Raw genomic sequence first — 26,269 nt, 5'->3', positions numbered from 1 at the left:
GACCAAAACAAAAATAGGAGAAATAAAATTTTCCTTCCATTTCTGTTTTATATTATAATCTGACTTTAGTAACATGGGTGTATACTCTTTTTTCTCTTGTTTGAAAAACCACTTCAGCCTTTTCAATTCAGTCAGGGAAAAAGAAAAGATCCCATAGCATTTTTTTTTTTTTCTGAGCTACACTATCTCTACGAGATGACAAAAATACTTGCCAACAACTTCTGTACATCATACATGTATGTATCAAAGAGGTAAGATGCAAAAGCATGAGAAAGTTCTGTAAGTATTTAATATTTAACAGTATCAAGAGGCAATAACATGATTGATTGCATGTAAGCCCTCTTCCTTCTAAAGAAAATGCCAAATGTAGAGCATAATTCGATTATTTGTTATTTGTATTCCTTCAACTTCTAAAAACACACTGCAAGTGCAGCAAAAGTAGATAATGGGACCTAGGCTTGGGGAAGTAGCAGTTCACGCAAAGTTTTGAGAACTGTAATATTTGTGCAAATTCCCAGCAAAAAAAATTTCCATTAACAATTCCAACATTACAATAAATGAATGTCTGTATTACCATGAGGTTTCTTTTATGCTGATCTGAATTATATCATCCTATAGATTACCCACACTATTTCAGAGGCATTACCTTCACTCTGGGTTGCTCTTCAGAGAAGTTGTTTATCATATTCTTTAAGTGTTTCTCACCCACCCCTCTCATTCTGTCAAGTAATTAGTGACAAATTAAAGAGGTAAAGTCCATGTTAAAAATAATCATGTGAACACCTGTAGTACCCAGAGTCCTTGTGAAATGGATGGGCGTAATACCTCTTAGGATATGTGTTATTTACTTTAGGATTTTTGTTGATTTTTGTTTTTCTTGAAGCAGGAAAGAAAACAATTTGCCAACGTAGCAGTCCTGAGAAATTAGCTAAAATATTGCATTGTATGTAAATGATTATGCTTTAGGAGTAAAACAGATGGTTGGTTCAGATTCTGGTTTGTGGCCACAGTCTGGTTCCTGCTGGGCCCTGGCACTGTCTACAGGCGAAGGTAAGTGGTCTGACCTGGCAGCGTGTGAGTTAGTTTCTGAGAGAAACAGGACTCCAGATCCCTAAATAACCAGTGGTGTTTGCTGCAGGTAAAGTTATAAGACTGACCCAAACTTTTAGATTGTTGCTGGTCAACAGACTACATTTTAAGTAGCACCACCCAAACTTGGATGACTATCAGGAATGAAGAATCTCAGAGCTCAGCCCACACCTACTCTCTCAATCAGAGTAAGGAATGAATGATACGAATGCAATAATAGGTGTGAAAGCAGTTGTTAGAGACAATTACGGGGGATAATACTTTCTCTTAGGATATGTGTTACTTTAGAATAGGATTTTTGTTGATTAGGTTTGCTTGAGTGAGATTTGAGTACTACTGTTTTTAGTATTTGGGAGAAAAATGATATATGGAAAAGTATCAGATCTGAAATGAAAAGATTCCGAATCCAGTTTTTTGTGTCTCAAGAGCTGTGTGACCTTAAGTGAGTCAGTTATACTCTCTGAGCTCAGGTTCCTCAGCTTTAAAATGGGGCCATAGTAACATCCTCTCTAGCTCCTTCCTGTGGTTAATTATGAGCCTCTAGTGACATAAATAGATGAAATTGGTTTTGGACTGTGACAGGCTACACAAGTATAAATTCTACTTTCCTGGGAAGCTGAATCATTTTGGGAATTCTAGGAGTCATCTTGGAAAGGGGAGTTAAAGAGAAAAGGGACCAAGTAGTTAATAATGCCAGGCACTTTCCACAAATGACCTTACTGAATTTTCACAGCTACTTTCCTTGGTAGTCATTATTATTCCCAGCGAACAGATAGGAGAACCAAAGCTCAAGGAGATTAGAAGGTTGGCCAAGGTCACATCTTTAAATAAGTACAAATGCTAGAAACTGAAGCCGGGTTTATCTCGTTAAACCACTGCACCTTGCAGCCAAGCAGCTATTTGTCCAACTGCTTCCAAGCCCAGAACAAACAAAATATCGCTTCAGTTAAAAAGATTTCCCAAATGAAAGCAATGCCACAGAACAGTCAGCTTTGCCTTGAACCTAAATCCTGTCCTGTTTTAAGCACCCATCAGTGGTTTCCCTCAAATAGAACCCCTGAGTCAACCCCGGCCCCGCCTGTATCTCAGCAGTTCTTTCCCCTACCCACTTTACTCCAGCCGTTTTAGCTCTTTGAACATAACAAGCAATTGTCTGCAGGGTCTTTGCATGTGCTGTCACCTCTGGTCTTTGTTCCTCCCAACTCCACACCTTATTCTCTGCATCCCCTGGGATTACCTTCAAAGTTCCTTCCTTAAAGGCACCACTCCTAACAACCTCATCAAAAGTAAGCTTTTCCCCTCCTATTCTCTCGGCTTTCAGTTTTCTTCAATTTAGCATTTGTCATAATCTGTGACTAAAGTATTCTCTCACTTGCTTTTTTTCTGCCCCACACTCTCCCACATACCTTCCAGGAATAGAAGCTCCACGACACAAGAATCGTATCAGCCTTCTTACATCATAAGACCTAGCACAGATCAGTCATTCAATGATATTAAATAGATGGAAGAGGAAAATGGGAGAAAGGAGTGAAGAAACATGGTATTTGGAAATGCACTTGGCCTGGATTTGACTGTTGTAAGAATTTAAGAGAAAATAGTGAAGGAAAAAAAAAAAAACACACAAAAAACTTCAAATTGTGCCTAGCACATAGTATTCGATGATTCATAACTCTTCTCTATTGAAAATATATCTTTAGCCCAGAAGGGTAAACAAACCAGAGATCTCAGAAAGTAATCTCCTACTCTAACCAAAGAGTATTCCGTAGGAGTTGAAGAAAGGTAGTTCTCATAGAAATTGGACACCTGTGTCAAAGTACTCTGCTTCACAGCCTCTCCCAGCCCAAGCCCCATCTTTTCAATCAAAGCAGAAAACCTGTTTCCTTCCAACCTTCCCTACTGTTCTCCACTTTTTCTGAGTCAATGGCAAACTTCCTCCTGTTGGCCTGGGAACAGCTGAGCAGCAGTGGAAGCATTCGTGCAAGCCTTCAGTTATCAGGAACAGGCAAAGGAAAGTCAGAATAAAGGACAAAACAGGGTGCTGGCAACTCGATGCCCCAGCGTAGTGGTACTGGCCACTGACAAGTCATTTGTGAGGGCTCAGACCGGCAGCAGTCCAAGCCTAGCTTTGTCACTTACTATCTGTGTAACTTTAGGCAAGTTACTTAGCTATGCTGTCCTGAGTTCCCTCATCTGTAAAACGGGAGTTGTAACCTACTCATAGGGTTATTGTGAGGACTGAATGAAATCATTGTAAGGAACTTCAGCAATCGCTGGCAGAGGAAACTCGATGAATTTTAGCTATAATTCTTTCCTGTGTGCGTGTGTATGTGTGCGTGAAAAGTCATCAGCTGAGGAAGATCTTTCCTAGCACGAACAAACTGTTGTTTAATATGTTAAGTTTAATAATTAAGTTAAACATTTGGGGGGGTTGAATCCTGTCTGAGAAAGCTGTCTTCTTGCATTATCTATTCATCTTTTTTTTTTTTCTTTAATAAAGGTCTAGTAACCATATTGTGAAGAAAGAGTGGAAAACAAAGTTACCAAATCCTGTAAGAGAAAACTCTTGATCCCTGAAATCCTGGATAAACCCTCGGAACTTCGCTCCAGTGCAATCTTTGTCAGATGGGACATGACTGTGCAAGACAGAGTGACAGAAAAACTAGGAGAAGAAAATTAGATGAGAGGAACACTTGTGGGAAACAGGTCTAGGAAAGATTGGGTAAAAGAGAAAATTCTGGAAAAACTGGAAAGGATTCAGAAAAGTAAATAGGACTAGTACAGTTAATATTAATCAATCACTTCCCTTGTGCCAGACACTATTTCAAGTGCTTTATATGCATTAAATTCATTTAATACTTTCATCCACCTTAGGAAATAGGTATCTTTATAATCCCCATTTTATAAGCAAGCAAACCGAAGCAGAGAGAGGTAAAGTAGTCTGCCCAATGACCATATACCTTTCAAAGAAGCTCTTCATGTAAAGGCTCAATAAAACAGATGTGGGATTCATTTAGAGTTGGAAAAGGGAAAGATGAGGAGAGGGATGGGATCCGAGTTCATGTGGATTTATAATGATGTTATTGAGGTTTTAAACTCCAAAAACTTTTGTATCATTTTAGAAAGTATTTCTTAAGTTCTGATCTCCGCTGTATCTACCCGCAAAAAAATAATCAGGCTGTACTAGAAAATAAGTCATCAAAAATATGCATCAATGAATTCTTTTGTTTGGATGAAAAGCAGTCTCAAGCTTGAGGGTTTGTAGCTCTTCCATAATAGTTGTAATAATTTTTTGATACTTAACCCTACTTGTCTCTTCCTTCCGCCTTGCCCCACCTACCAACATATTTCTAGCACTAATAAAGAAGGGCATTAAAGTAGTAAGAGGAAAAAAAAAATGCAGGGGTTTAGGGGCTGATCACAGAAGGTAATTCCTCAGACACTATAAAATCCCTGCTTACTGGGTTTGAAACCAGGAAATTTAGTTAATAACCATCATTTTTCCAACTCCTCTGGCAAATCCAATACAATTCTTTAGTGGGACACAGTAAAAAGAAAATGCAAAGGCATTTGAAAAAGCTCACCCATTTAGATTTAATCACATACATAACTGCTGTCCTCCCAAGTGTGAAAAAGTTTTAACCGGTAAGTCAAACAATAAAATGCTATCTAAGCAGAACAGATTTATATAGAATATGTGAGAAATCAAAATTCACTGACTTGCATTGGGTATTTTCACTCAGAGAAGTTCGTAAATGCAGAGCAAACGCCTGCATTTGAATCTTCCCCTCTTTTTAACACTTAGGCCAGTCATTTTCCCTAGAAAGATGTTCTTCTCCAATGACTTTGAAGGGAACAGGGCATTTCAATCCTAAAAACCTCTCTCTGTGTTAAGGGATTGCTAGATCTGTGCTCGTGTGTTAGATTTTAAGTTCTCTCTCATTTACCTAGTGCTTTCTTACATGGTTAATTAATAACTACTAAATGAAGCGTAATTCAGCAGAAAGATTATTTCACATTAAAGCTTTCTTGAGATACATATATAAGGAAGACTTTGCAAACTTCTGCAAAGCCAAATTAAAAAGTGGGGGAGAAGTGGGAATCCAGACTACCAAAATATCTTCCCAGGTAGCATCATAGAAAAACTAAACTCCTTTAAATAATAGTAATGAAATAATCTAAGCAATGTCAACACTTTTGATCTTCATGAATTATTTTTAAATGTACCTACTTTGAATTGAAATTTCTTATGAATGAAAAACTTGGAATAAGAAAGTGAGGGAGGCTGGAGTCCTGGAATCTTTGGGGCATATCTTTGCCAAATGTAAATTGTTTGGGGCTATCGACTCACTACATTTTTCATGTTTTTGTTTGAAATAAAATTAAAGGGAAAAAAATTTCCCCTTTTATGAAACCTTGTGAAAATAATACCTGAATAGAGTTCATAGCTGCCGGTCAACATGTTAAAGGCACAATGTGATTTCTGCTGACACCCCTAAGGAAAAGAACCAATCAGCTGAGCAACTTCCTCATTCCCTGGGCTTGTGAAAATGACAAAGTCGCAGATCTTAGGATTTCAAAACTATCCGTGGTTACAAGTAAGGAAATAAACATATAATAGTGGGAACTTTTACTTTATCATTAAATATAATGCTCTTGGGTTTTCATTGGTTAATTCAGAAGCAAAATGGCTGAGTCATAATAGTTCATTTCTTACCTTACTTTCTGCATCACACCATAAAGCTAACTTGAAGTGATTTCGGTTAGACTGTTATTTCGTTTGTTTGTTTTGTTTCGTTTGTTTGTTTTGTTTGTTTTGGAGTTCTAGGCTCTGACAGGATACTGGCATGTAACGTGTGAAACAGACAAAGTTCAGAGACACTCTCAGAACGACTCCAGCAGGATCCATTTCCTAGTTCTCCCTAGCTGTAGATTTTGAAATCGGGATCTGGCTTCTGCTCTTGTTTCTCTAAATATTTTTCAGTTAACAATTACACATCTGCTCCAATGGCAACAAACGTGTCTGAAGAAATAGATAAGAACGCTTTCTTTTGCAACATACGCAAAATAATGCAAGTCCATTTGAAGTTTTTTTGAAACAGGAACTTTCATCCAATTATCAGAGTTAAGTCTTCCCATTTCAATCCTCATTTTTATTAAACATATTGAAAAATTATGTTATTTTGGTATGCTCTGTTTCTTCTCTTAAAAATCATTTCTCACTTGTTTGGCTCTTTCCAGTAAGTTTCTCTAGTGAGTGTTTGCTTCTCTTATCATACATGCTGATATACTGAGCTTAACAGAACTGCTTAGGAAAGTCCACTGGATCCTGGTATAAGAACCTTTTATACAGAAGAGAGTTCCTTTCACTTGGAAATATTTTAAGAAATACATTTATGAAAAGTTGTCTGATATGACTTAGAATTTACTATTTGATCACACCTGCATTTTGCAAGCCTTGTTATTTTTGTATTTGCAAAGGACTCTTTACACAAGTTTATCTAAATTGACCTTTAATGCTTTAAATAAATGTAGTTTTTAAAAACCCAAGTCAAAGCAGCAAATACAATTTTTACTAACCTGAGTATATTGTATCTTCAAATTGGTGAGTGGGGCTGGTATGTCTGGCATGCCTGAGGATGACATTGCTGGTTTGGCTCCTGGAATGCAGGTGACAGGCTCAGAAATTTGGTTCTGATAGAGCATTTGGCTTTATTTGTTCCTTTTTATCTGCACGGGCTAAGGTTTATTTGCATACTGGGATATGATTGGATGAACGAACTCAGAGCAAAAAAGAAAACGACACTACTTATTTGTAACACCTAGGGCAGGAAGCCTTTGACTTTAAACTTAAATCCTTTAGAAACCAGCGCTCCAGCATTGAAGTTGCATCTGGAGACAGTGCACTATTTGCAGATGAATTAATTTACAAAGCCGAAACCTCTGATAAGGGTATACAGCACAGCTGCTCTGGCCACTAAAGCCAGTTATTATTTTTTTTTGACTTTTCATGCTTTTTATGCTACTATGTAACTTTCTGTTCTCTGACAGACTTGGAATCGGAGAATTGAGGATTGAAAAAGTCTAAAAGGACACTTGTTCTCAGTAGAAGCTGATGAAGGGAGTTCCCTAGCCAGGTGACTTCAGGACAATGCCGTCAGCAAAACAGTCCATCTCCCAGAAAATCAGGGTGCTGCTTGGGGAAGAGAGATCCTCTGTCTAGAACCTATCCTAAGTCAGCTTTAAAAAATCAAAAAATCAAAAAATCATATCAATCAAGTATTTTCAGTGCTAGGTAAGTAGACCTACTGTGGTTTCAGAAGTTGTACGTGATCTTTATTTTATATATGCGAATAGAAAGGTCAGCAGGACTTTTAGGGAACTCAGAATACACCGTCACACACAGCCACCACAATTAGCAATATGGCAATATCATCTGTGAAAATTCTTTTAAAGTTTCTGGTTTTGAACATTTTCTATTTTAATCAGTCATTGATATAGGCAGTTGTAAAAGGAAAAAAATAAAGAAAAACTCCCAAATAACTCAAATTCTTGATATTTTAAGCTGGGAACATTCAAAAAGGACAAATTTTAAATGTACTATTCCCATTTTAAGTATTGAAGGTCTAGCAAGAGTTACAGTATGAATAATGTGGAGTACTTTGGACACTCTGATTATTAAGAATTAACAACAATTTTTTTCCACTGAAAATTGCCAGCTCCCCTGAATATGGGATTTAGACAGGGAAAGTAAGAATAACTGAATTGATTTTTCCAAATCAGGTACGGGAGTTTTAGTTTCCCTTTTCATCCTCACTTAGTATCCTCATTTTATAGACATCAAGAAGGTGTGTAGCTTGCTTTTGGTCACAGATCTAATAAGTGCAAGACCAGAATTTCATTTCAGGCCAGCCTGACTCTAAAACGTGGGCTCTGGTTCCTATTTATTCTCTCTGCCCTCTTCTGCACAAGGGGATACCCAGATGGGTTCAAGAATCAGCTGCTTTGGTTCTCTATGTCAATAGTCACCCTCATAAGCACTTAAGCTTAACCTTTTACTCATGGAAGGCAGGGGCACCAAATTTTTTTCTATAGAGGAAGAGATAGTAAATATTTCCATGTTTCTAGGCCAGATGGTTTCTGTTGTAACTTAGTTGACTACTAGGCAATAGGTAAATCAATGGGTATAGGTGTTTTCCGATACAATTTTAGTTACAAAAACAGAAGGCAGCCCAGATCTGATGCATTGGCTAACCCCTTAGATTCTAAGGCAATACTGTTTGCTACGTCCTTGACTCCCCTGTGACTGATGTTTGAGGACCAGAAAGAAACTTCTGCGTTGTTTCTACATTTCTCTTTCTCTCTCTCATTTTTTTTTTTTTTTTTTTTTTTTTGGAAAATCTAATTGTTTTCTCTTTCAAAAATGTGTTTTGAGTTAAATGCGCAATTACACAACAGCTGTTACATAACTTGCAGAGTGGTGCTCTGGCCATGCCCAAACAGCTGTGCTTTGCAGCTTGCTCCTGCTTCCAGCATCGCAGTTGTTAGTGAAGTCAAACACTGGTTTATTTGATGTCTAGGCAGTGAAAGCTTCAGGCTTCACAGCACTTTGGGCATATCATCTCCCTCCCTCTATCCTCTTCCTTGGTTGTATTTTATTGGTTAATTACATAAGAACAGTCCCTTTATTCCAAGCATTACTGAATGTAGGCAAAAGGAGTAGCTTTGGAGACAGGTTACCACACCTGCCCATTTAATTTCAACAAATATTTATTAAGTATTATTTACGCATCCGTAATTCTCCAACCTTAACCTCACTTGAAGGGAAGTTCTTTTTTGTCCAGAAACCACAGGGCCTGAGATAGATGTTTTTGAGGTAACATCACCCTGCCTCTAGAGCTTATCTTATAGAATAGTATATTCCTGGGAATCCTTACAAGGGTAAAAGGCTTTATCAGACCACTTCCCTCCCTTACAGAGGGAAAAATGGCTTTGGTGAGAACATGGAGGCCACAGAGGCACACTTCAAGACTGGAGCCAGGGCTGTGTATTTTTATGGCATGCCAAGATTATGCAACAGGGCAGGGGCTGGTACTTTAACTTGGGGGTAATAGACAAAGAATGTTTAATCTTCTTTTTCTTCTTAGGAACAAGCTAAGTTACACACACACACTCACACACAGGGAAGCGGGAGAGAAATAAGAAATACAAGAGAATAGTTTATTCATCTGCTGAATGTGCCTTCTTCTAGCCCTTTGTGAAAGCTGTTATTATACCAAGAATCACAGAGTCCATGACTTCAACCGTTACTGAAAGTTCTCTCTCATTTCACAGCAAACCTCTCCAGAACTCCATTCGAGCTTCAATTACTGAAAAGATAAAAGGAGTCTAACCACCCACCCACATTAGTAACTGAAATAAAAATAAAATCAAATTTGTTAAAACTTAATGTCTGGTAAAATAAAATTAGCTTTAGCTATGGACTGAGTGTTTGTATCCCCTCAAAACGCATAGGTTGAAATACTAGCCCCCAAGGTGATGGTATGGCGGGGAGGGCTTTTGGAAGTAATTTGGTCGCAAAGGTGGAGCCCTCATGAATGGAATAAAGAAACTGCAGAGAGATCCCTCACCCTTTTCACCATGTGGGGCAGAGCAAGAAGGTGTTGTTCAGCCTCCAGGACCGTGAGAAATAAATTTCTGTTGTTTACAAGCCAGCCTGCTAGTCTACAGTGTTTCTGTTACAGCAGCCTGTATGAGCTAAGGCAGCTTCTTTGCACACTTTCTGATTTCAAAATCCTAGATCAATTTAGTGAAGCTGGCCTTGCCCACTCACGGTCTTCCCCGGCTCTTCAATATAGCCTTAAGCATGGCTGGGTGAGTCTGCCTGTCTGCTAACCCAGCAATAGGTATATCCCTGTGCTTTCGATCACTACAGTTTTAGCAGATCCCACAATGCTCTTGTACCTATTTGGGTTTAAATAATTTGGAAAATGTGGATCTTGTATGCGGTGAGAAAATCTGTGCTTAGTTGGCAAGTTGGTGCTAAAAATGCAAGTGGAAGGCAGAATCTCATATGTGTTTATGGGCTAATTTCTGTTCATCTGCTATTCTTCTCCAATTAGCAAAAATTTGTTGCCTCTGATTTCTCCTGATCCTCAAATAGCCCATCATTGTTTTTCTCTTTGTCTTGTATACTGAGATATGGTAGACGCCACTCTTATCTGATATAATCAGGACACTAACTGATTAGTAAGGTCACCAAAAGAAACATAAATTAAAACCTCTGCAAGATAATTATTTTAGTTTAAATAGGTTTTTGCTGAACCCTATGGACCAAGGCCATTTCTTGGAACTGGGTCAGCTGCTTGGAATTTGAAATAATCTTGCGTAGACAGTGTTCACAGTGTGCTGTCTACAGTTTCCAGTTTGTTTCTTTAAAGTGGAGGTAGGAATTAAAGACACTAAAGACATCACTGTGGCAATCTGAAAGTAGACTACTTCGGGATTTTTGCAATTTTTCCCATTTTTGTTTACAATTGTCTTGTGCACAGATTACCCAACAATGTGTTTAGCAACTTCATGATGTTAAGTGTTCACAAAATATTCAGTTTAGTTTTCATAGAAATAGCTCTCTTTCCCCCCAATAAATTAACAATTTAGATAAAATTTAATTCTATTATGTAATTGAAATACATGCATACCTTGGAGATATTGTGGATTTGGTTCCAGACCACTTCAATAAAGTGAATGTCACACTAAAGTGAGTCACACAAATTTTTGGTTTCCCAGTGCATATAAAAGTTACATTTATACTATACTGTAGTCTATTAAGTGTGCAAAAGCATTATGTCTGAAAAAGTAATGTACATACCTTAATGAAAAATACTTTAATGCTAAGAAATGCTAATGATCATCTGAGCCTTCAGTGAGTAATCTTTTTACTTGTGGAGGGTCTTACCTGGATGTTGATGGCTGTTGACTAATCAGTGAGGTGGTTGCTGATGCTTGGGGGGGCTGTGACAATTCCTTAAAATAGGACAATGAAGTCTGATGCCTCAACTGACTCTTTCATTAAAGATTTCTCTGTAGCATGTGATGCTGTTAGATAGCATTTTACTCATAGTAGAACTTTTTCAAAATTGGAGTTCATCCTCTCAGACTCTGCCACTGCTTTATCAACTAAGTTTATGTCATATTCAAAATACTTTATTGTCATTGCAAAAATGGTCATAGCATCTTCACCAGGAGTAGATTCCATCTCAAGAAACCACTTTCTTTGCTCCTCCATAAGAAGCAACTCTTCATTCGCTCAAGTTTTCGCATGAGACTGCAGCAGTTCAGTCACATCTTCAGCTTCCATTTCTAACTCTATTTCTCTGGCTATTATTTCCATCATATCTGCAGTTACTTCCTCCACTGAAGTCTTGATCCCCTCACGGTCATGGATGAGGGTTGAAATCAACTTCTTCCTCCTCTCATGAATCATAAACTTTCTTAATGGCATCTAGAATGGTAAATCCTTTCCAGAAGATTCTCAGTTTACTTTGCCCAGACCCATCAGAATCACTATGTATGGCAGCAATAGCCTTACAAAAAGTATTTCTTAAATAATAAGACTTGAAAGTCAAAATTGCTCCTTGATCCACAGGCTGCTGAATGGATGTTGTGTTAGCATGCAGGAAAACAACATTAACCTCCTTGTGCATCTCCATCGGAGTTCTTGGGTGACCAGGGGCATTGTCAATAAGCAGCAATATTTTGAAAGAAATCTTTTTTCTGAGTAGGTGGTCTCAACAGTGGGCTTAAAATATTCAATAAATCATGCTATGAACACATGTGCTGTCGTCCAGGCTTTGTTCTTTCACTTACAGAGCACAGGCAGAGTAGACTTAGCATCACTCTTAAGGGTCCTAGGATTTTCGGAATGGTAATTGAGAATTTTCAGCAACTTAAAGTCGCCAGCTGAATTAGCTCCTAACAAAAGAGGCAGCCTGTCCTTTGGAGCTTGGAAACCAGGCATTGACTTCTCTCTAGCTATGAAAGTCCTAGATGGTGTCTTTCTACAATAAAAGTCTGTTTTGTTTACACTGAGAATCTGTTGTTCAGTGTAGTCACCTTTATCAATGGTCTTAGCTTGATCTTCTGGAACACTTGCTGCAGCTTCTGCATCAGCATTTGCTGCTTCATCTTGTGCTTTACATCATGGAGACAGCTTCCTTCCTTAAACCTCTGTTGAGAAAATAGAATAATTTGGTCAGGCCCTGTCAACTTGGGTCCAGTTGGGAGTGGTACGGCACATTCTTTGTAAACGAGTTGTGTGTGGGTAGAGTTAGTGTGCATGCGTGTTGCTGCAACTTGGCTGGTGACTGCCTCAGGTGTTGGCCCTGTGCAGCCATGCTCTAGAACCTACAGCTGCAAGGACCTTTTGGCCAGTTACCCAGCTCACAGACCTGTGTGTGAGGGGTCTGGTGACCCAACCTGGCATGTGAGGGATCTGGTGACCCAGGCTGGCATGTGAAGGGTTTGTGACCCAGTCTGGACAAGGGGCTTGAGGGGTCTGTCAGCCTCAGACCCAGCCCTAGCCTGACAATTGGCCCCATCAGCAGGATTATTGGCAGGTAAAAGAGCTTGATAACCTCATGAACCAAACTCCACTAGCTTCAGGCTTTTCTTCTGCAGCTTCCTCACCTCTCTCAGCCTTCAAAGAATTGAAGAGAGTTAGGGCCTTGCTCTGGATTAGGCTTTGGCTTAACAGAATGTTGTGGCTGGTTTGATCTTCTATCCAGGCCACTAGAACTTTCTCCATGTCAGCAATGAGCCTATCTTGCTTTCCTGTTATTTGTGTATTCACTGGAGTAGCGCTTTTAATTTCCTTTAAGAACTTTTTCATTGCCTTCTCAAGGTGGCTGTTTGATGCAAGAGGCCCAGCTTTCATCCCCTCTCAGCTTTTGCAATGCCTTACTCACTAAGCTTAGTCATTTCTAGCTTTTGATTTAAAGTGAAAGATGTGCAACTCTACCTTTCATCTGTATACTTGGAGGCCATTGCAGGGTTATTAATTGGCCTAATTTCAATAGTGTTGTATCTTAGGGAATAAGGAGGACTGAGGCGACCAGGAGAGATGAGGAAGGGGAGTCAGTGGAGCAGTAGGAACACATACAACATCTGTTAAGTTTGCCCATCTCATATGGGCACGCTTTATGGTGCCCTAAAACGATTACAATAGTAACATCAAAGATCACTAATCACAAATCACCATAACAAATATATTAACAATGAAAAAGTTTGAAACAGGGACACAAAGACACAGAGACTAAGTGACCATGTGCTGTTGGAAAAATGGCACCAGTAGACTTGCTCGACACAGTTGCCACAAACGTTCAATTTGTAAAAACACAATATTTGCAAAGCACAAAAAAGTGAAACTCAACAAAGAAAAATGCAATAAAATGAGGCATGCCTGTAAGAGGTTCAAGTGAATGATCAGGTTTTGGAGTGAAGGGATTTGACTATGGGCGAGCAGAGTAGATGGTGCCTTAAACTGAGCACTCATAAACATGAGTATCAGCACTATTATTGTTTCACTTAAATTTTTTTTTAAAACTTTTTAACAGTTAAATATACCATATATTAAAAATTTCAAAAATCATAAGTGTATGTCTCAATAAATAGTCATAAAATGAACAAAAATAACCATCACCTAGGTCAAAAAATAAAACAAAATCAGCACTCCATGGCCTACTTTATACACCCTCTGGACTACTAACCCCTTCTTCCTCCCGCCCCCAAATTACCAGTATCATAACGTCTAATGCCTCACATTCTTTCTCTACTGATTTTGAATTTGACATAAGCAAATCATACAGCTAGAGTATTTTTACAAAGGAAATTCAAAGGTGCAAGTTAATCTGGCAAGTTACTTAAACCATGGTTATAAGTAAAGGAGGTTTCTCAAGGGGTACTGCCCAACCCAGTATACACAGATGAGTGATTTATTACTCCCAAGAAACATATAATAATAAATGCAAAATAAGCAGCAGTGAGCATTTTATCAGCAAGGGGTACGTTTTCATCCCTATCACAGTACATTTAAGAGAACTGACGCTTTTCCTATACAGCATTTGTTGGAGGGTAACAATAGCACTTGGAAAATTGTACCAAAATGTTAAAGATATTCAAACCCTTGATTCAGTTATTCTACTTCTACAAATTTATTTTAAGGAAACAATCAAATATTTGTAAATGTTATGAACAAGTATCTTTAATATTATTTATAAAATAGAAAAATATCAAATGGTTAGATAAATCATGGTTCAGCAAAAAAAAAAAAAAAAAAGTGAAAAAAACCTTAAGGTCCTGATAAACTATTGTGACATATTGTTAATTAATTAAAAGCAGGTTATAAACCTATGTGCTGTATGTGGGGATGCCAAGAAATTGGGTTTCTTCCTCAGTATTGGCCAAAAATCTGCAATTTGCTTTTGACCACAGCCTCAGCTTTGGAAAGCTAAATAGCTGAATTTCTACTTCAGTGTCATTTCTGGCATTCTATATTAGTGTGTGATCAAAAATGGTGTGATTTCCCTGTATATAGTTTATATAATTGTCCTAAGGTGAATGATGGTCCCCAAAGGTATCTCTGGGACCTGTGAATGTCATTTTATAGGACAAGAAAGTTTGCAGATGTGATTAAATTAAGAATCTTGAGATGAGAGATTATGCTGGATTATCAGGGTGGGTCCTATATGCAATCACAAGTGTTTTTATAAGAGGCAGATGTGAAAGTGGAGTCACTCATGTCAAAACTAACAAAAAATATAGAAAGCGTAGAGGTTAAGAAGAGAGGGCTCACATACATATGCCTATGGTAAAAAAATATTACAAAGATTCTCTAAAAGGCTCTAATGCACATATGCCTGAAACAAAAACTTTTGCCAAGGACTTTGTAAACTGTAGCTTGCTACATAAGTCACAAGGACAGCTAACCAGCTGCCTGAAAACACTTGCTTGATACACTGTCTCCACTAATAAACTGGTGTGAACTCCTGAAATAGGCCTCTGTAACCAATGTTCTCTGTTTCAAAACAAATTATGTGTACTTTTCCCTTTTGCCTCAACCCCTTTGGATATGCCTGTGGGCTCATATACAGTCTGCATATCTCAGATTTGCAAATTCCCTGCCCACTCCTGAATAAACTCAATATCTTTGAAGAATCTCTGTTATTTAGGTTGAAAGAGGCAAAGGGGATTTGGCTACAGAAGTTTATGGCAGTTGTTACAGCAGCCGTGGGAAACAAATACACACCAACCAATGAAATTTCAAGTTCAGAGATGGCAGACAGAACGTTCTGTGATTGATCATGCACCAGTCATTCTGTATGTCATTCAGATTTATTGCTAATATCTAAATAGTCACATGCAAACAAAGGTAAGCTTTCTATCTGTACCTTGAAATGAAAAACTCCTCAGGTGCTTTACATCTTAAAAATCTTCCAGTTTCAGTTGCAGTGTAAATGAATATTTATTATATTGCAACAGTAAAATGCAATAAATAATGATGTTTGTGAAAGCCTTTAATTTTTAAAATAATTATTTTATTTGGACAATATCAAACTTTTGGTTTGCATTTGCTTGCTTGAATTCATTCTCATATTTCAACATTACACATACACACCCAGGTCTATGACCACAATCCAAATTCAGCTTCTAGGCCTTGGCTTTACATTTCAGCTGCTTGTAGGTTACCTAAGCCAAATGTCACACCTAGTCAGGTAGCTGGGTTTGCAAACCTGAGAGCCTGCATATTTGTTTTTTGTGGACTGCACAATGTTATACAAATTAGAAAAATTTACGTACAAATGCAAATTTTAACTATTTAAACTTCAGAAGACCTGAAGAGTGGTTCTAGCCTGTCTGCCCATTGGAATCACCTGGGGAAACCTTTCAGAAATACAGCGTCTCAGGCCCCATCTTAGACCTACTGAATCAAAAACTCTGGGTTGGTGGGGCCCAGAAACCTGTGGTATAACAAGTTCTCCAGGGGATTCTGATTCATGCTAAAGTTTGAGAAACCACTGCACTACAACACAACCCCCCACCAATCTCTATCATTTATTCTTTCACTCAATTAAATTACCCACCTCGTCCTTTAGTTTACATTTTAAGACCCCTAAGTGAACTCCTTATCTTTCCCCAAACCTAATCTTTTTCTTGAATTTTCTATTTTTTATTACAATAAGACACCACCAACCACATTTTAGGCATTGGCAATTTCTTCCTTTTTTCCCATAAAACTATTCATTTTATTTAATGAAACAATTGATACTTTCAGCATTCCAGTGTTCTGACATTTTAGGGCTGGGTTTTAAAGAGCATATAGCTATATAATCCAATCTAAGAATTTCTCCCTTTAATATGTATTTATGTTTAATGTTTAATTTATGTTTAATATGTATTAAATATGTATGAGTGTTTAGTTCTTTATATCTATTTATATCTATTGTGATTACTGATGTACTTTGTGCTTTCTGTTTGTCCTAAGATCAGTTAGGATTATGTATGGCTGCCCATAAAGGAAAACCCCAAATAAATACTCAGGATGGAAATAGATTTTTCTCTCACACAAACAAGGAATATTAGTCCATTTCTATTGATTATAACAGAATACCAGAAACTGGGTAATTTGTAAGAAACAATATTTATTGCTTACAATTTCAGAGGCTGGGAAGTCCAAAGTCCAGAGAAAGTATCTGGTGATGGGCCTTGTTCTTGTCAGTGGTGACTCTGCAGCAACATAGGGTTGTCACAAGGTGAGAATGGCTGGGCAAGACAGAGACTAACCTCCTTACTTGCTCTCCTTTCAAAGCCATCAGAACCACGCCCATGACCACAATTAAACCATCAATGGATGAATCCATTCACTAGGTCATGGTCCTCATAATCTAATCACCTTTTCAAGGCCCCACCCTTCAATTACCATGACAGGATTTCCCACCCTCTTAACACTGTCACAGGGGGAGGTTAAGTTTCACTGTCACAGTGGTGGTTAAGTTCTGAAATTCAAGGGACACAATTCAACCCATATCACAAGGATTGTAAGTAGGTCATCCAGGGCAGCCATGGTGGCAAAGGGGAAAGACAGAGGTTCCTTCCAGTTCATCATTCTAGTATCCATCAACTATGACTCTTGGCCTCCTGATAAAAGAAGTCTGCTAGAAGTCCAATCATTACGTTCAATTTCCAGGATGCAGAATGCAGAATGGGGAAGAAAAGTGACAAAGTTCTAAGGTCCACCTACATTTTGAAGAAGTTTCCCTGAAGCTTAGAGCTTATTGACCAGAGTCACATGTCTATACCTAGCTGTAAAGAAAAATAAAGATAGTGAACTTTTTCTGGCAGCCAGGCTCATAGTTAAAAATCAGCAGTTATATTATTAAGGAGAGTGGGAGGAATGACTACTGCAGAGGTCACTAGCAGTTTCCACCCTATATTTTTCTTCACCTTGCCTATCTTTTATTGTATTGCTTATAATTTTTTTATTCCTCCTTTTTCACCTCTGTTCTTGTTTGGAAGAAATACTTTCTATTTTTACTCATTAACCTAAAAATCTTAATACACGTATAAACGTGTAAATTTAATCACCATCTCTCTTTCTTATAAAGAATTCAAGGAGTTTTGAACCCATTATCATCAATTTTCTGGCCCTGCTCTACATAATATAGTTATCTTTTATAAATTTTTTTTCCACCTTGATTTATAACCCCCAAATTAGTCATAACTATGTCATTATTATTTTATTCAGTCAATTGCTATTTTACTTTATTTATTAGAAAATTTCTTTGCTTATTATTCATCCTTTTAGCTCAGTCCTTTCTACTGGGTTTAATTTTCTTCTCTGAGAGTCTGTTAGAGGTTTACATTTTTGACCAGTCTTATTAGGAGATTGTTAATTTTGTTAATTTTTCAAAGAACTTTTGGCTATGTTGATTCTCTCTACTATACGTTTGATTGTTTTCATTAATTTCTGTTCTTATTATTTCCTTCATTTTTTTTTTTAGGTCATTTTGCTATTCCTTCTCTAACTTTTTGATACTTAGATTATTTGATTTTTTGCCTTTCTTCTATTCATGTAAAGTTCTAAATTACCCTCTAAGCATGTTGTTATCAGCATCCACAAGTTTGAATATAGTATTTTTTTCATTCAATTCAAAATACCTTTTAATTTACACTGTTATTTGTTCCTTGACTCGTGTGTTATTTTGTTCTGCATTACTTAATTTCTCTATTGATCAGCAATGAACAACCCCAAAATCTTTGTAGCTTACAATGGTAAGGTTGTTTTTAATGTGCTTACAAATTTAGAATATGTATGTGTGGATATATGAACATGGCCTATGTAAGTATGCATGTATATATACAGACCATTTACTTTTTCTTTAATTTTTCTCAGTAATTATTTTTTACTTTTTATATTTAGTATAAGGGTTATACTCGATTTTGGTCTTTTTTTTTTCAGACTTTTTGAGGTGTACTTGACAAATAAAAATTGTATATATTTAAAGTGCACAACTTTATGTTTTGATATACCTATACATTTTGAAATTATTACCACAATCAAACTAATTAAGCTATTCATCATCTCACATAGCTATGATTTTAATTCTTTGTTCTATTAGCTGGGGAATTATATATTGTACTTACCATTATTCTAATGGTTATTCTAGAAATTACATGTATTTCTTTTATTTATCAAAGTCTAAAATTAATGAGTACTTTTTTCCTTGGCTAATCCAAATACCTTACATTTTAAATTCCATTTACATCCCTCCCAACATATATGTCATTGTTGTTGGATATTTATTGGAATGTTTGAGTGCATTTTAATATTACTGGATATTGTGTTTTCCACTCCAGATCTACTCTCTCTCTCTCTTTTTCTTTTTTCTTGTTAGGAGAATACTTAAAATTAACTCTCTTAGCAAATTTTAAGTACACAATACAGTATTTTTAACTATAGTCACCGTGCTGTATATTAGATCTCCAGAACTTATTGATCCCATATAACTGAATCTTGGTACCCTTTGACCAATGTATCCTCATTTCCCTCACTTCCCAGACTCTGACAACAAACATTCTACTCTCTGCTTTTATGAGTTAGACATATAAGGGGGGGTCATGCAGTATTTGTCTTTCCACCTGACTTATTTCATTTAGCATAATGTCTTCCAGATTCATCAACATTGTCACAAATGGCAGAAATTCCTTCTTTTTAAAGGCTAAATAGTGTTTCTTCATTGTGTATATTTTCTTTTATCCATTCATCTTCCAATGAACACTTAGGTTGTTTCCATATCTTGGCTATTGTGAATAATGCTACAATAAACATGGGATGCAGATAACCTCATTAATATACTGATTTCATTTTCTTTAGATATATACCCAGAAGTGAGATTGCTGGATCATATGGTAGTTCTTCATAATGTTTTATAGTTTTCACTGTACAGATCTTGTACCTGATTTTTTGTCAGATCTATCCCTAAATATTTCATAGTTTTTAACGCTATTGTGAATTGCCTTTTTAATTTTCTATTTTGTTGCTAGTACATAAAATGCAATCAGTTTTTGTATATTGATCTTGAATACTGAAATCTCGCCAACCATACTTATTAATTCTAGCTTTTTTTTTTTTTGGTAGATTTCTTCAGATTTTCTATGTGAATAATCATGTCATCTGCTGATAAAGACTATTTCACTTCTCCTTTACAACCACAGGACCTTTTAATTTCTTTTTCTTGTCAGATCACATTGTTTAGAACCTGCAGTAAAATGTTGAATAGGAGTGGTGAGAGGAAAACATCCCTATCTTGTTTCTGATCATAAGTAAAAGCTTCCACTATTATAAAATTCATCCTTTGACTATTATAATGTTCACTATAGATTTTTCTGGAATTCCCATGATCAGGTAGAAAATGTTCCTGTTCTTAGTTTGCTGAGAGTTTTTATTTTTCTTATTTTAATCAGGAATAGGTGCTGAAATTTGCCAAATGTTTTTTCTTCATTTATTAAGATAATCATATGGCAAACTGCATTGATTGATTTTCAAAAGTTAAGCCAACCTTCCATTCCTGGGATAAATCCCACTTGGTCATAAAATAGTACCATTTTTATATACTTTTTAGGTTTGGTTGCTAAAATTTTGTTTATAATTTTTGTATTTCTGTTTCAGAAGGATTTTAGTCTGCAGTTTTCTTTTCTTATGTCTTTGTCCAGTTTTATTATCAGGATAATACTGGCTTAACAGAATTAGTTCAAAATATCCCTTTATCTTCAATTTTTTTGTGGAGTTTGTGTCAACTTAGTTGTTACAGCAGGCTGGTAGGCAGATTCAGTCTATCTTTTTTGTTCCATCTTGGCTGGAAGCAGAAATCTGTTCTTTTATTTTCTTTTAAGTATTTTTTTATACATATGCATGGCCCAAAAGTTCAAATAGATCTTAAACACGTATTTTAAATAAAATCAGACATTATTATTAGATTGTTGTATGCATGTATTCCGACATATTTGTCTAGATATATTGACTTATTTTTCTTTTCTGTTGTTCTTTATTCCTGCATCTCCAAACATATACCTGAGATAAGTTTACTTCCACTTGAAAAATACTCTTTGGTGATTTTTTTTCTTTATATCTCTTAGTAAGAGTTTGCTTATAATGAACTACATTCAATTTTTTTTTGTCTAATGATGTCTTTATTTTATCTTTATTCTTGTAGTATATTTGCCTAGACAAGGAATTCTAGGTTGGCAGTTATTTTAGCACTTTAAATATACCATCCCAGTGCAATCTAGTTTCCTTTTCTTCTGCTGTGCCATCAACTGTCAGTCTATGGTTTCTAAAGGAAATTTGCTGCTGCTAAAGTTTTCTCTCTCTCTCTCTCTCTCTCTCTCTCTCTCTCTCTCTGTGTGTGTGTGTGTGTGTGTTTTCTGTTCGGCTTTACTGACATGTTTTTATGATTAGATTTTTTTTTAAAATCCTGCTTCAAGTTCATAGGGCTTGTCGAATCTGAGTTTTTATGCCATTTAGGAAAGTTCTCAGATATGACTTCTGTTTTATTCTTTCTCTTCTCTCCTTCAGGGACTCCAGGTATGTTTTATTAGATCATGTCAATATACTCTTTAGTCATTCATCCTCTTCTCTCTACTTTGTATAATTTTATCTATGCTTCATTATGGAAATTTTCTTCTACCTTAACCAATTTATTAATTTTTCCTTTAATTGTGTACATTTCTATTAAACAATTTGTCCAGTGAACTTTTGATATACATCATTTTTAGTTCAAGAATACTTTCCTTGTAATTATTTTTTAGTTTCCAGGTATATTTTTAAATTTTCAATTTTGTCATCTAAACATAGGTATTTTAAAGTCTGTGTCTAATAATTCCAATATGCTAAGCCTCTCCATTTCTCTTCATGTTGTCTGTTGTTTCTTCAGAATTTTGTTCATGATTTCTTTTTTTTTCTGACTCTGCTAGACATTATGTCTTAGGCATTGTGTTAAAAGACTTGTTTGTAGAAATAATCAGAGACTATGACAATGTTGTCTTTTTCCAAAGAGTATATATATATTTGCTAATGCTAGGCTCTTGGTGTCTTCAGCTCTTCCAAAACAACTACAGGCCCTAAAATTCTGGTATCAAAATAAGAGGTTTTCATCAAAACTATGTACCACACCCCCTTCTCTGCACATTCTGCGCTAAGTACTACGGGGTTGTCAAATGTGTGGAACAGCCTTTCAGATGTTCAGGTGCACCTTGCACAATCAGAAAATGCCCCTAGGGTAAATGTTGCCCAAACACTGGATTCCTTTCCAGAACTTTCATCTTGCCCTAGAATCTGGCCAGATACTGCTTCACTATCTGGTTAGCAATTCTATGTCTTTAAAAGATTTGTTTATATAAATATTTTGTCCAGCTATTCTAGTTGTTCTTTGAAAGATGTGTCAGTCAAAATTATTTGTTCCACTATTACCAGAATCAGAAATTGAAAAAAATTTTTTTTCTTAAATTTTCTTGACTAAAAATTTAGGTTAAATAATAATTCTATGTTATTTTTTTTTTTCTGCCAGTCATTTATAAGTGTCCTCTTCTCTCTGCCTTTTTCATGGTATTCTCATTTTTATCATGATATGTCTAAATGTACATTTTATTTTTATTTTGGGGGGAATTCATTTTGATATTTAATTCTGGGTTTCATGGCTTTCAGTTTTAGAGATATCTGGCCTTTATTTCTATTAGACATATATTGGACATTCTCACTCTAACCACTGTATTCTTACATCTATTTAAAAATTCCAATATCTCGATCTCCCTGTACTGCATATTAGATAATATCTTCAAATCTATACTCTAGTTTACTTATTCTCTATTCAGCTCTTTTTAATCTGCTATTTAGATCATCTATTGAGTTTTTAATTTCAATGACTTTTTTTTTTTTTTTTTTAGAGCTTTCTTTGATCTTTAAAACAAATATGTTCTTTTTGGTACTGTCCTCTGTTGATTTAAATAAGACAAATAGTCTGAAATCATCTTTTAAAGAATTCAACAGAATTATGGGATGTATTATATATCTTTATGCATAAATGATAGAATGAAAAATCTAAACTTCTTCTGGACTAACAATGAAATCTCAAAGTAATTTATCAGTTTAAATAGTATTACATGGGCAACACACTACAACTTCATTGGGAGGACAATGCGTTTCACAAAACACAGCAACAATCTTCAATACCTGAATGTCTTAAAAGGCTCACTTGTTGAAATAACACTTTGAAGAATGTGTTAGGGAATGGAGCAGGATTAGACACTTTTATAGAAATCTCACTGTGGGAAAGGGGAATCATTGAGATGATTCTGTAAATGTCCTCAATTTACCACTTTATCAGAACATTATATTATAATACAATTATTATTTTATATTATTATATTATATTATGTTATAATTATATCTGTTTCTCTATTACTGTGGAGGAAGAAGAAATATTCTATTCTTATATTTCTGACATTCCTTTCACTGGTATTTGGGAGGAGCTGAAGTTTCAAGGCTAAGTACTAGAACACTGACAATGATTATTAGCCTTTTTTTATGAAATCTCAAAGAAAGAAGAATTTTTTTTTTTCCACCCACAGCCCAGGCTAAGGAGCTATGGCCGTGTTGCCTTTCAATCCAGTCATTCAGAGAACATATTTTTCTACTAAATTCTTTAGTGAGTATAAGCTGTTCAAAGATGTTGCATCTCAGTTCCTGCCTCCTCTTCACATAACCTTGACTGTTCTACTTACTTGGCTATTAAACCCTTTTGCTATCAAGGCAGAAAATTCTCAAGGGCAGGAATGGTTTGTTTACCTCCCAATTTTTAGTTTCTTCTTTGTTCTTTTGACTTCTGGAGATTTCTCTTCCTTTCTTATTGGACCAACTATGCATTTGATAACTATTTATTGTATTTTTATCTTGCATTTTTAGTGGTGTGTTAGAGGGAGAATTTTTACATTATGTAAAATTCCCATTTGCTAAACAGCAAAATGGAAGTTATTTTTTCAATCAGAAAAGAAAGAACACAGTTATTTTTTAAAAAATAAACCTGATTAGTTCATACTACTGCTAGATTTTACTGTTTGTTCCTTTTCAGTTTGTAGGTATTTTTGTGAAGTTTTTTCTTATGAACAGCAATCAATATCAAAAGATGTTCTTACTTTATTACATTACAGTTTTGGGGGGTTTTTTTTTGGTTTTGTTTTTGTTTTGCTTAATTATTACTTACATGCATAGATGCATGTAGGTTGAAATATCTTTTCTGATTTGGGTCTGTTCCCCTTCAGCTTTTCTCTTTTATATATACTCTGGGTTAATTTAATGTTAGAAGTTAAAAAAAATCATCTCAGTTTGTTACTGCTCTAATATGAAGTTTTATACTTGTAATTAGAGTTCCAGGTTGAGCCGAAACTTGAGTTAAAATGCAGTGTAGTCAGACATTTTTGGATGTGTCTGGAGGAATAATTACACATGGCTTATCATGAATATTTTTAAAGGAGGAGTTAAGATCTTCTTGGGAATAACACTCTAAGTGAAGATAGCAACAGACAAATATATTTGTGTTTATAATAATGCTTTGGGTTGAATCTGATCACGATGAGCCATTTGTTATTAAGATTTGCTTCTGACTCAGGGCCCCCTCTCCCAAAGATGGTCTCTAATCATAACAGTAAGGACTGAAATTAATTAACGAAAAAGTACTTAGTTAAAGAAAAATCATTCTCCCACATACACAGAGAAATCTCAGGGGTACTCTATTTATCCTTGTTACCCGCATGATAAAGAGAAATGCAAAAGGGAAAGGAGAGACATATTCTCCCCACAATGTTGTAGGGGCATGAATAAACCCAGAAAATACATTATCACTGGCATTTTTGAAGAATCTTTATGTCACCCATGGCCACAAAGATGTAGGGGCCACAGCAATGCCCAGGAGATAGAATGGTTGGGGAGATAAGATGGGAGCCAGGCAGCAGAGGGATATTGGCAGTTTAGTAACCACCAAGAGAGAGATTGTGACTTTGGCTTTGATATAAGCTTTCTTAGGTTGTAAGTGGCAGCAGCAAGGTGCTGTCAGATGACTTTATGGACAGCAAAAGCCCTGGTAAGAACCCTCACTAAAAAGAATGGATCCAGAAAGAGGAAGCTGAGGAGACATAATGCAGATTGGCCAGGGCCTGGGGAGAAGGGTGTGGAGAGAAACTGCTTTTAGTTTTAGAACTAGGTAAGTGTGGTGGCCGTACCATAATGTGAACATACTAAATGCCACTGAACCATTCGCTTTAAAATGGCCAATTTTATGTTACATGAATCTCACCTCAAAAAGTTATTTTTAAAATATAAAGGGGAAGCGGAAAGAAGCTCACTCATCACCTCCTGTAACAACCCAAGGCCTACCCCAAATAATGGATGACACTTTGATGGGAGATAGAGACCTTGCAACACTGTGGATATTAAAAGCCTGAGAAACACAGTTTTTGTGACTTTCAATCTGAACTAGGAATGTATGCCCTGGGGAAATATGAATTTCACACCATTTAAAATATTTTGTATCCCATGTCCTATTGTTTCAGTTGCAATTCTCAGATATTGTGACAACATAAATAATGATTAGCATGTATTGGATAGCACTTCAAGAATATTCTAAAAGGGTAACTTTTGTGTATTTTTTTTGTTAGTTCTGATCATTTTCTGAAGGATGAAAGATGATTTCTCTCACATTCCCCCTCCTTCAAAGACTAAAACAAAGGTAAGTATTAATCCAAAATCTTTCATAAGAAGTCCCAATTAGTTTCGGAAAAGGTCTGAACAACATCCTGAGAATCAGAAATTCATTTCTCTCTGAAGTCAGACTGCTTTAGCTTTAAAGCATGCAACAGCAATTTAGAATGCAGAGTTTAAGCATTTTAAAAACAAATGGTGTGTGAACATAGGAAATAGTTTCTGTCAGGTGATAGTATCATGGTTTGTCCTGGACCTGGATTTCAAAGCCTCCCTCTAAACCATTGGGAGATAGTTCTCCTAGGATATAACTCTCCTAGCCTGAACAGCAATGGCACATTTATTTCCCTCATATTCCTGCATGCAAACTGATTTCTTATACAGATGTGTCATAAATTCCATAAACACATATATGTAATCTCCTAAAATTATCTGGAGGCGATCCATCTGTTTCTCCAAGAAAATGGACTTCAACAGTTCAGAATCCCAGAAGGGCTTTGGAAAGTTCAGTTAGCATTAACAAGTTGACTTTCTGTAAGATTTTTTTTTTTTAATGTGAAGTAGGTTTCCAATTTAATCCTGCCAAACTTCAAAATTCTAAGAAGCACCCAACCAATGCCAAAAACAGTTTCTTTGGATTTTAAGAAGCACCCATGTACATAGATTCTACTCTGCTTCATAGAATTGTGAATCATTCATTCCTCATCACTTGACTTAAGTATTCCTCTTCCGGGGAATTGAAATTGACTTTATATAACTATCCTTATTTCAATTACCATTTGAGTCAATCTGAGGACTGACCCTATAGAAATGTTTTTGATGCGCCTCCATATCTGGGCTGTCCTTGATATGTGCATGAACAAATTCTTTCATATG

At 36.1% G+C, this 26,269-nt stretch overlaps 1 protein-coding gene across 1 annotated transcript in view; it reads right to left on the bottom strand.

Annotated features, from left to right (window-relative positions):
* ALDH1A1 (aldehyde dehydrogenase 1 family member A1) overlaps positions 1-6,809 on the bottom strand; it is a 51,221-nt gene extending 44,412 nt beyond the window's left edge. Inside the window, exon 1 of the mRNA XM_063080436.1 lies at positions 6,667-6,809. Within this exon, the coding sequence (XP_062936506.1) occupies positions 6,667-6,792 (126 nt within the window). The 5' untranslated portion in view covers positions 6,793-6,809. The remainder of the gene's footprint in view (positions 1-6,666) is intronic.
* Between the last annotated feature and the right edge of the window lie 19,460 nt (positions 6,810-26,269).

Source organism: Cynocephalus volans, chromosome 16 (assembly GCF_027409185.1).
Source record: "Cynocephalus volans isolate mCynVol1 chromosome 16, mCynVol1.pri, whole genome shotgun sequence".
Taxonomy (NCBI): Eukaryota; Metazoa; Chordata; class Mammalia; order Dermoptera; family Cynocephalidae; genus Cynocephalus; species Cynocephalus volans.
The sequence above is the reverse complement of the archived record's forward strand: the minus strand, read 5'-3'. Positions and strand labels throughout refer to the sequence as shown.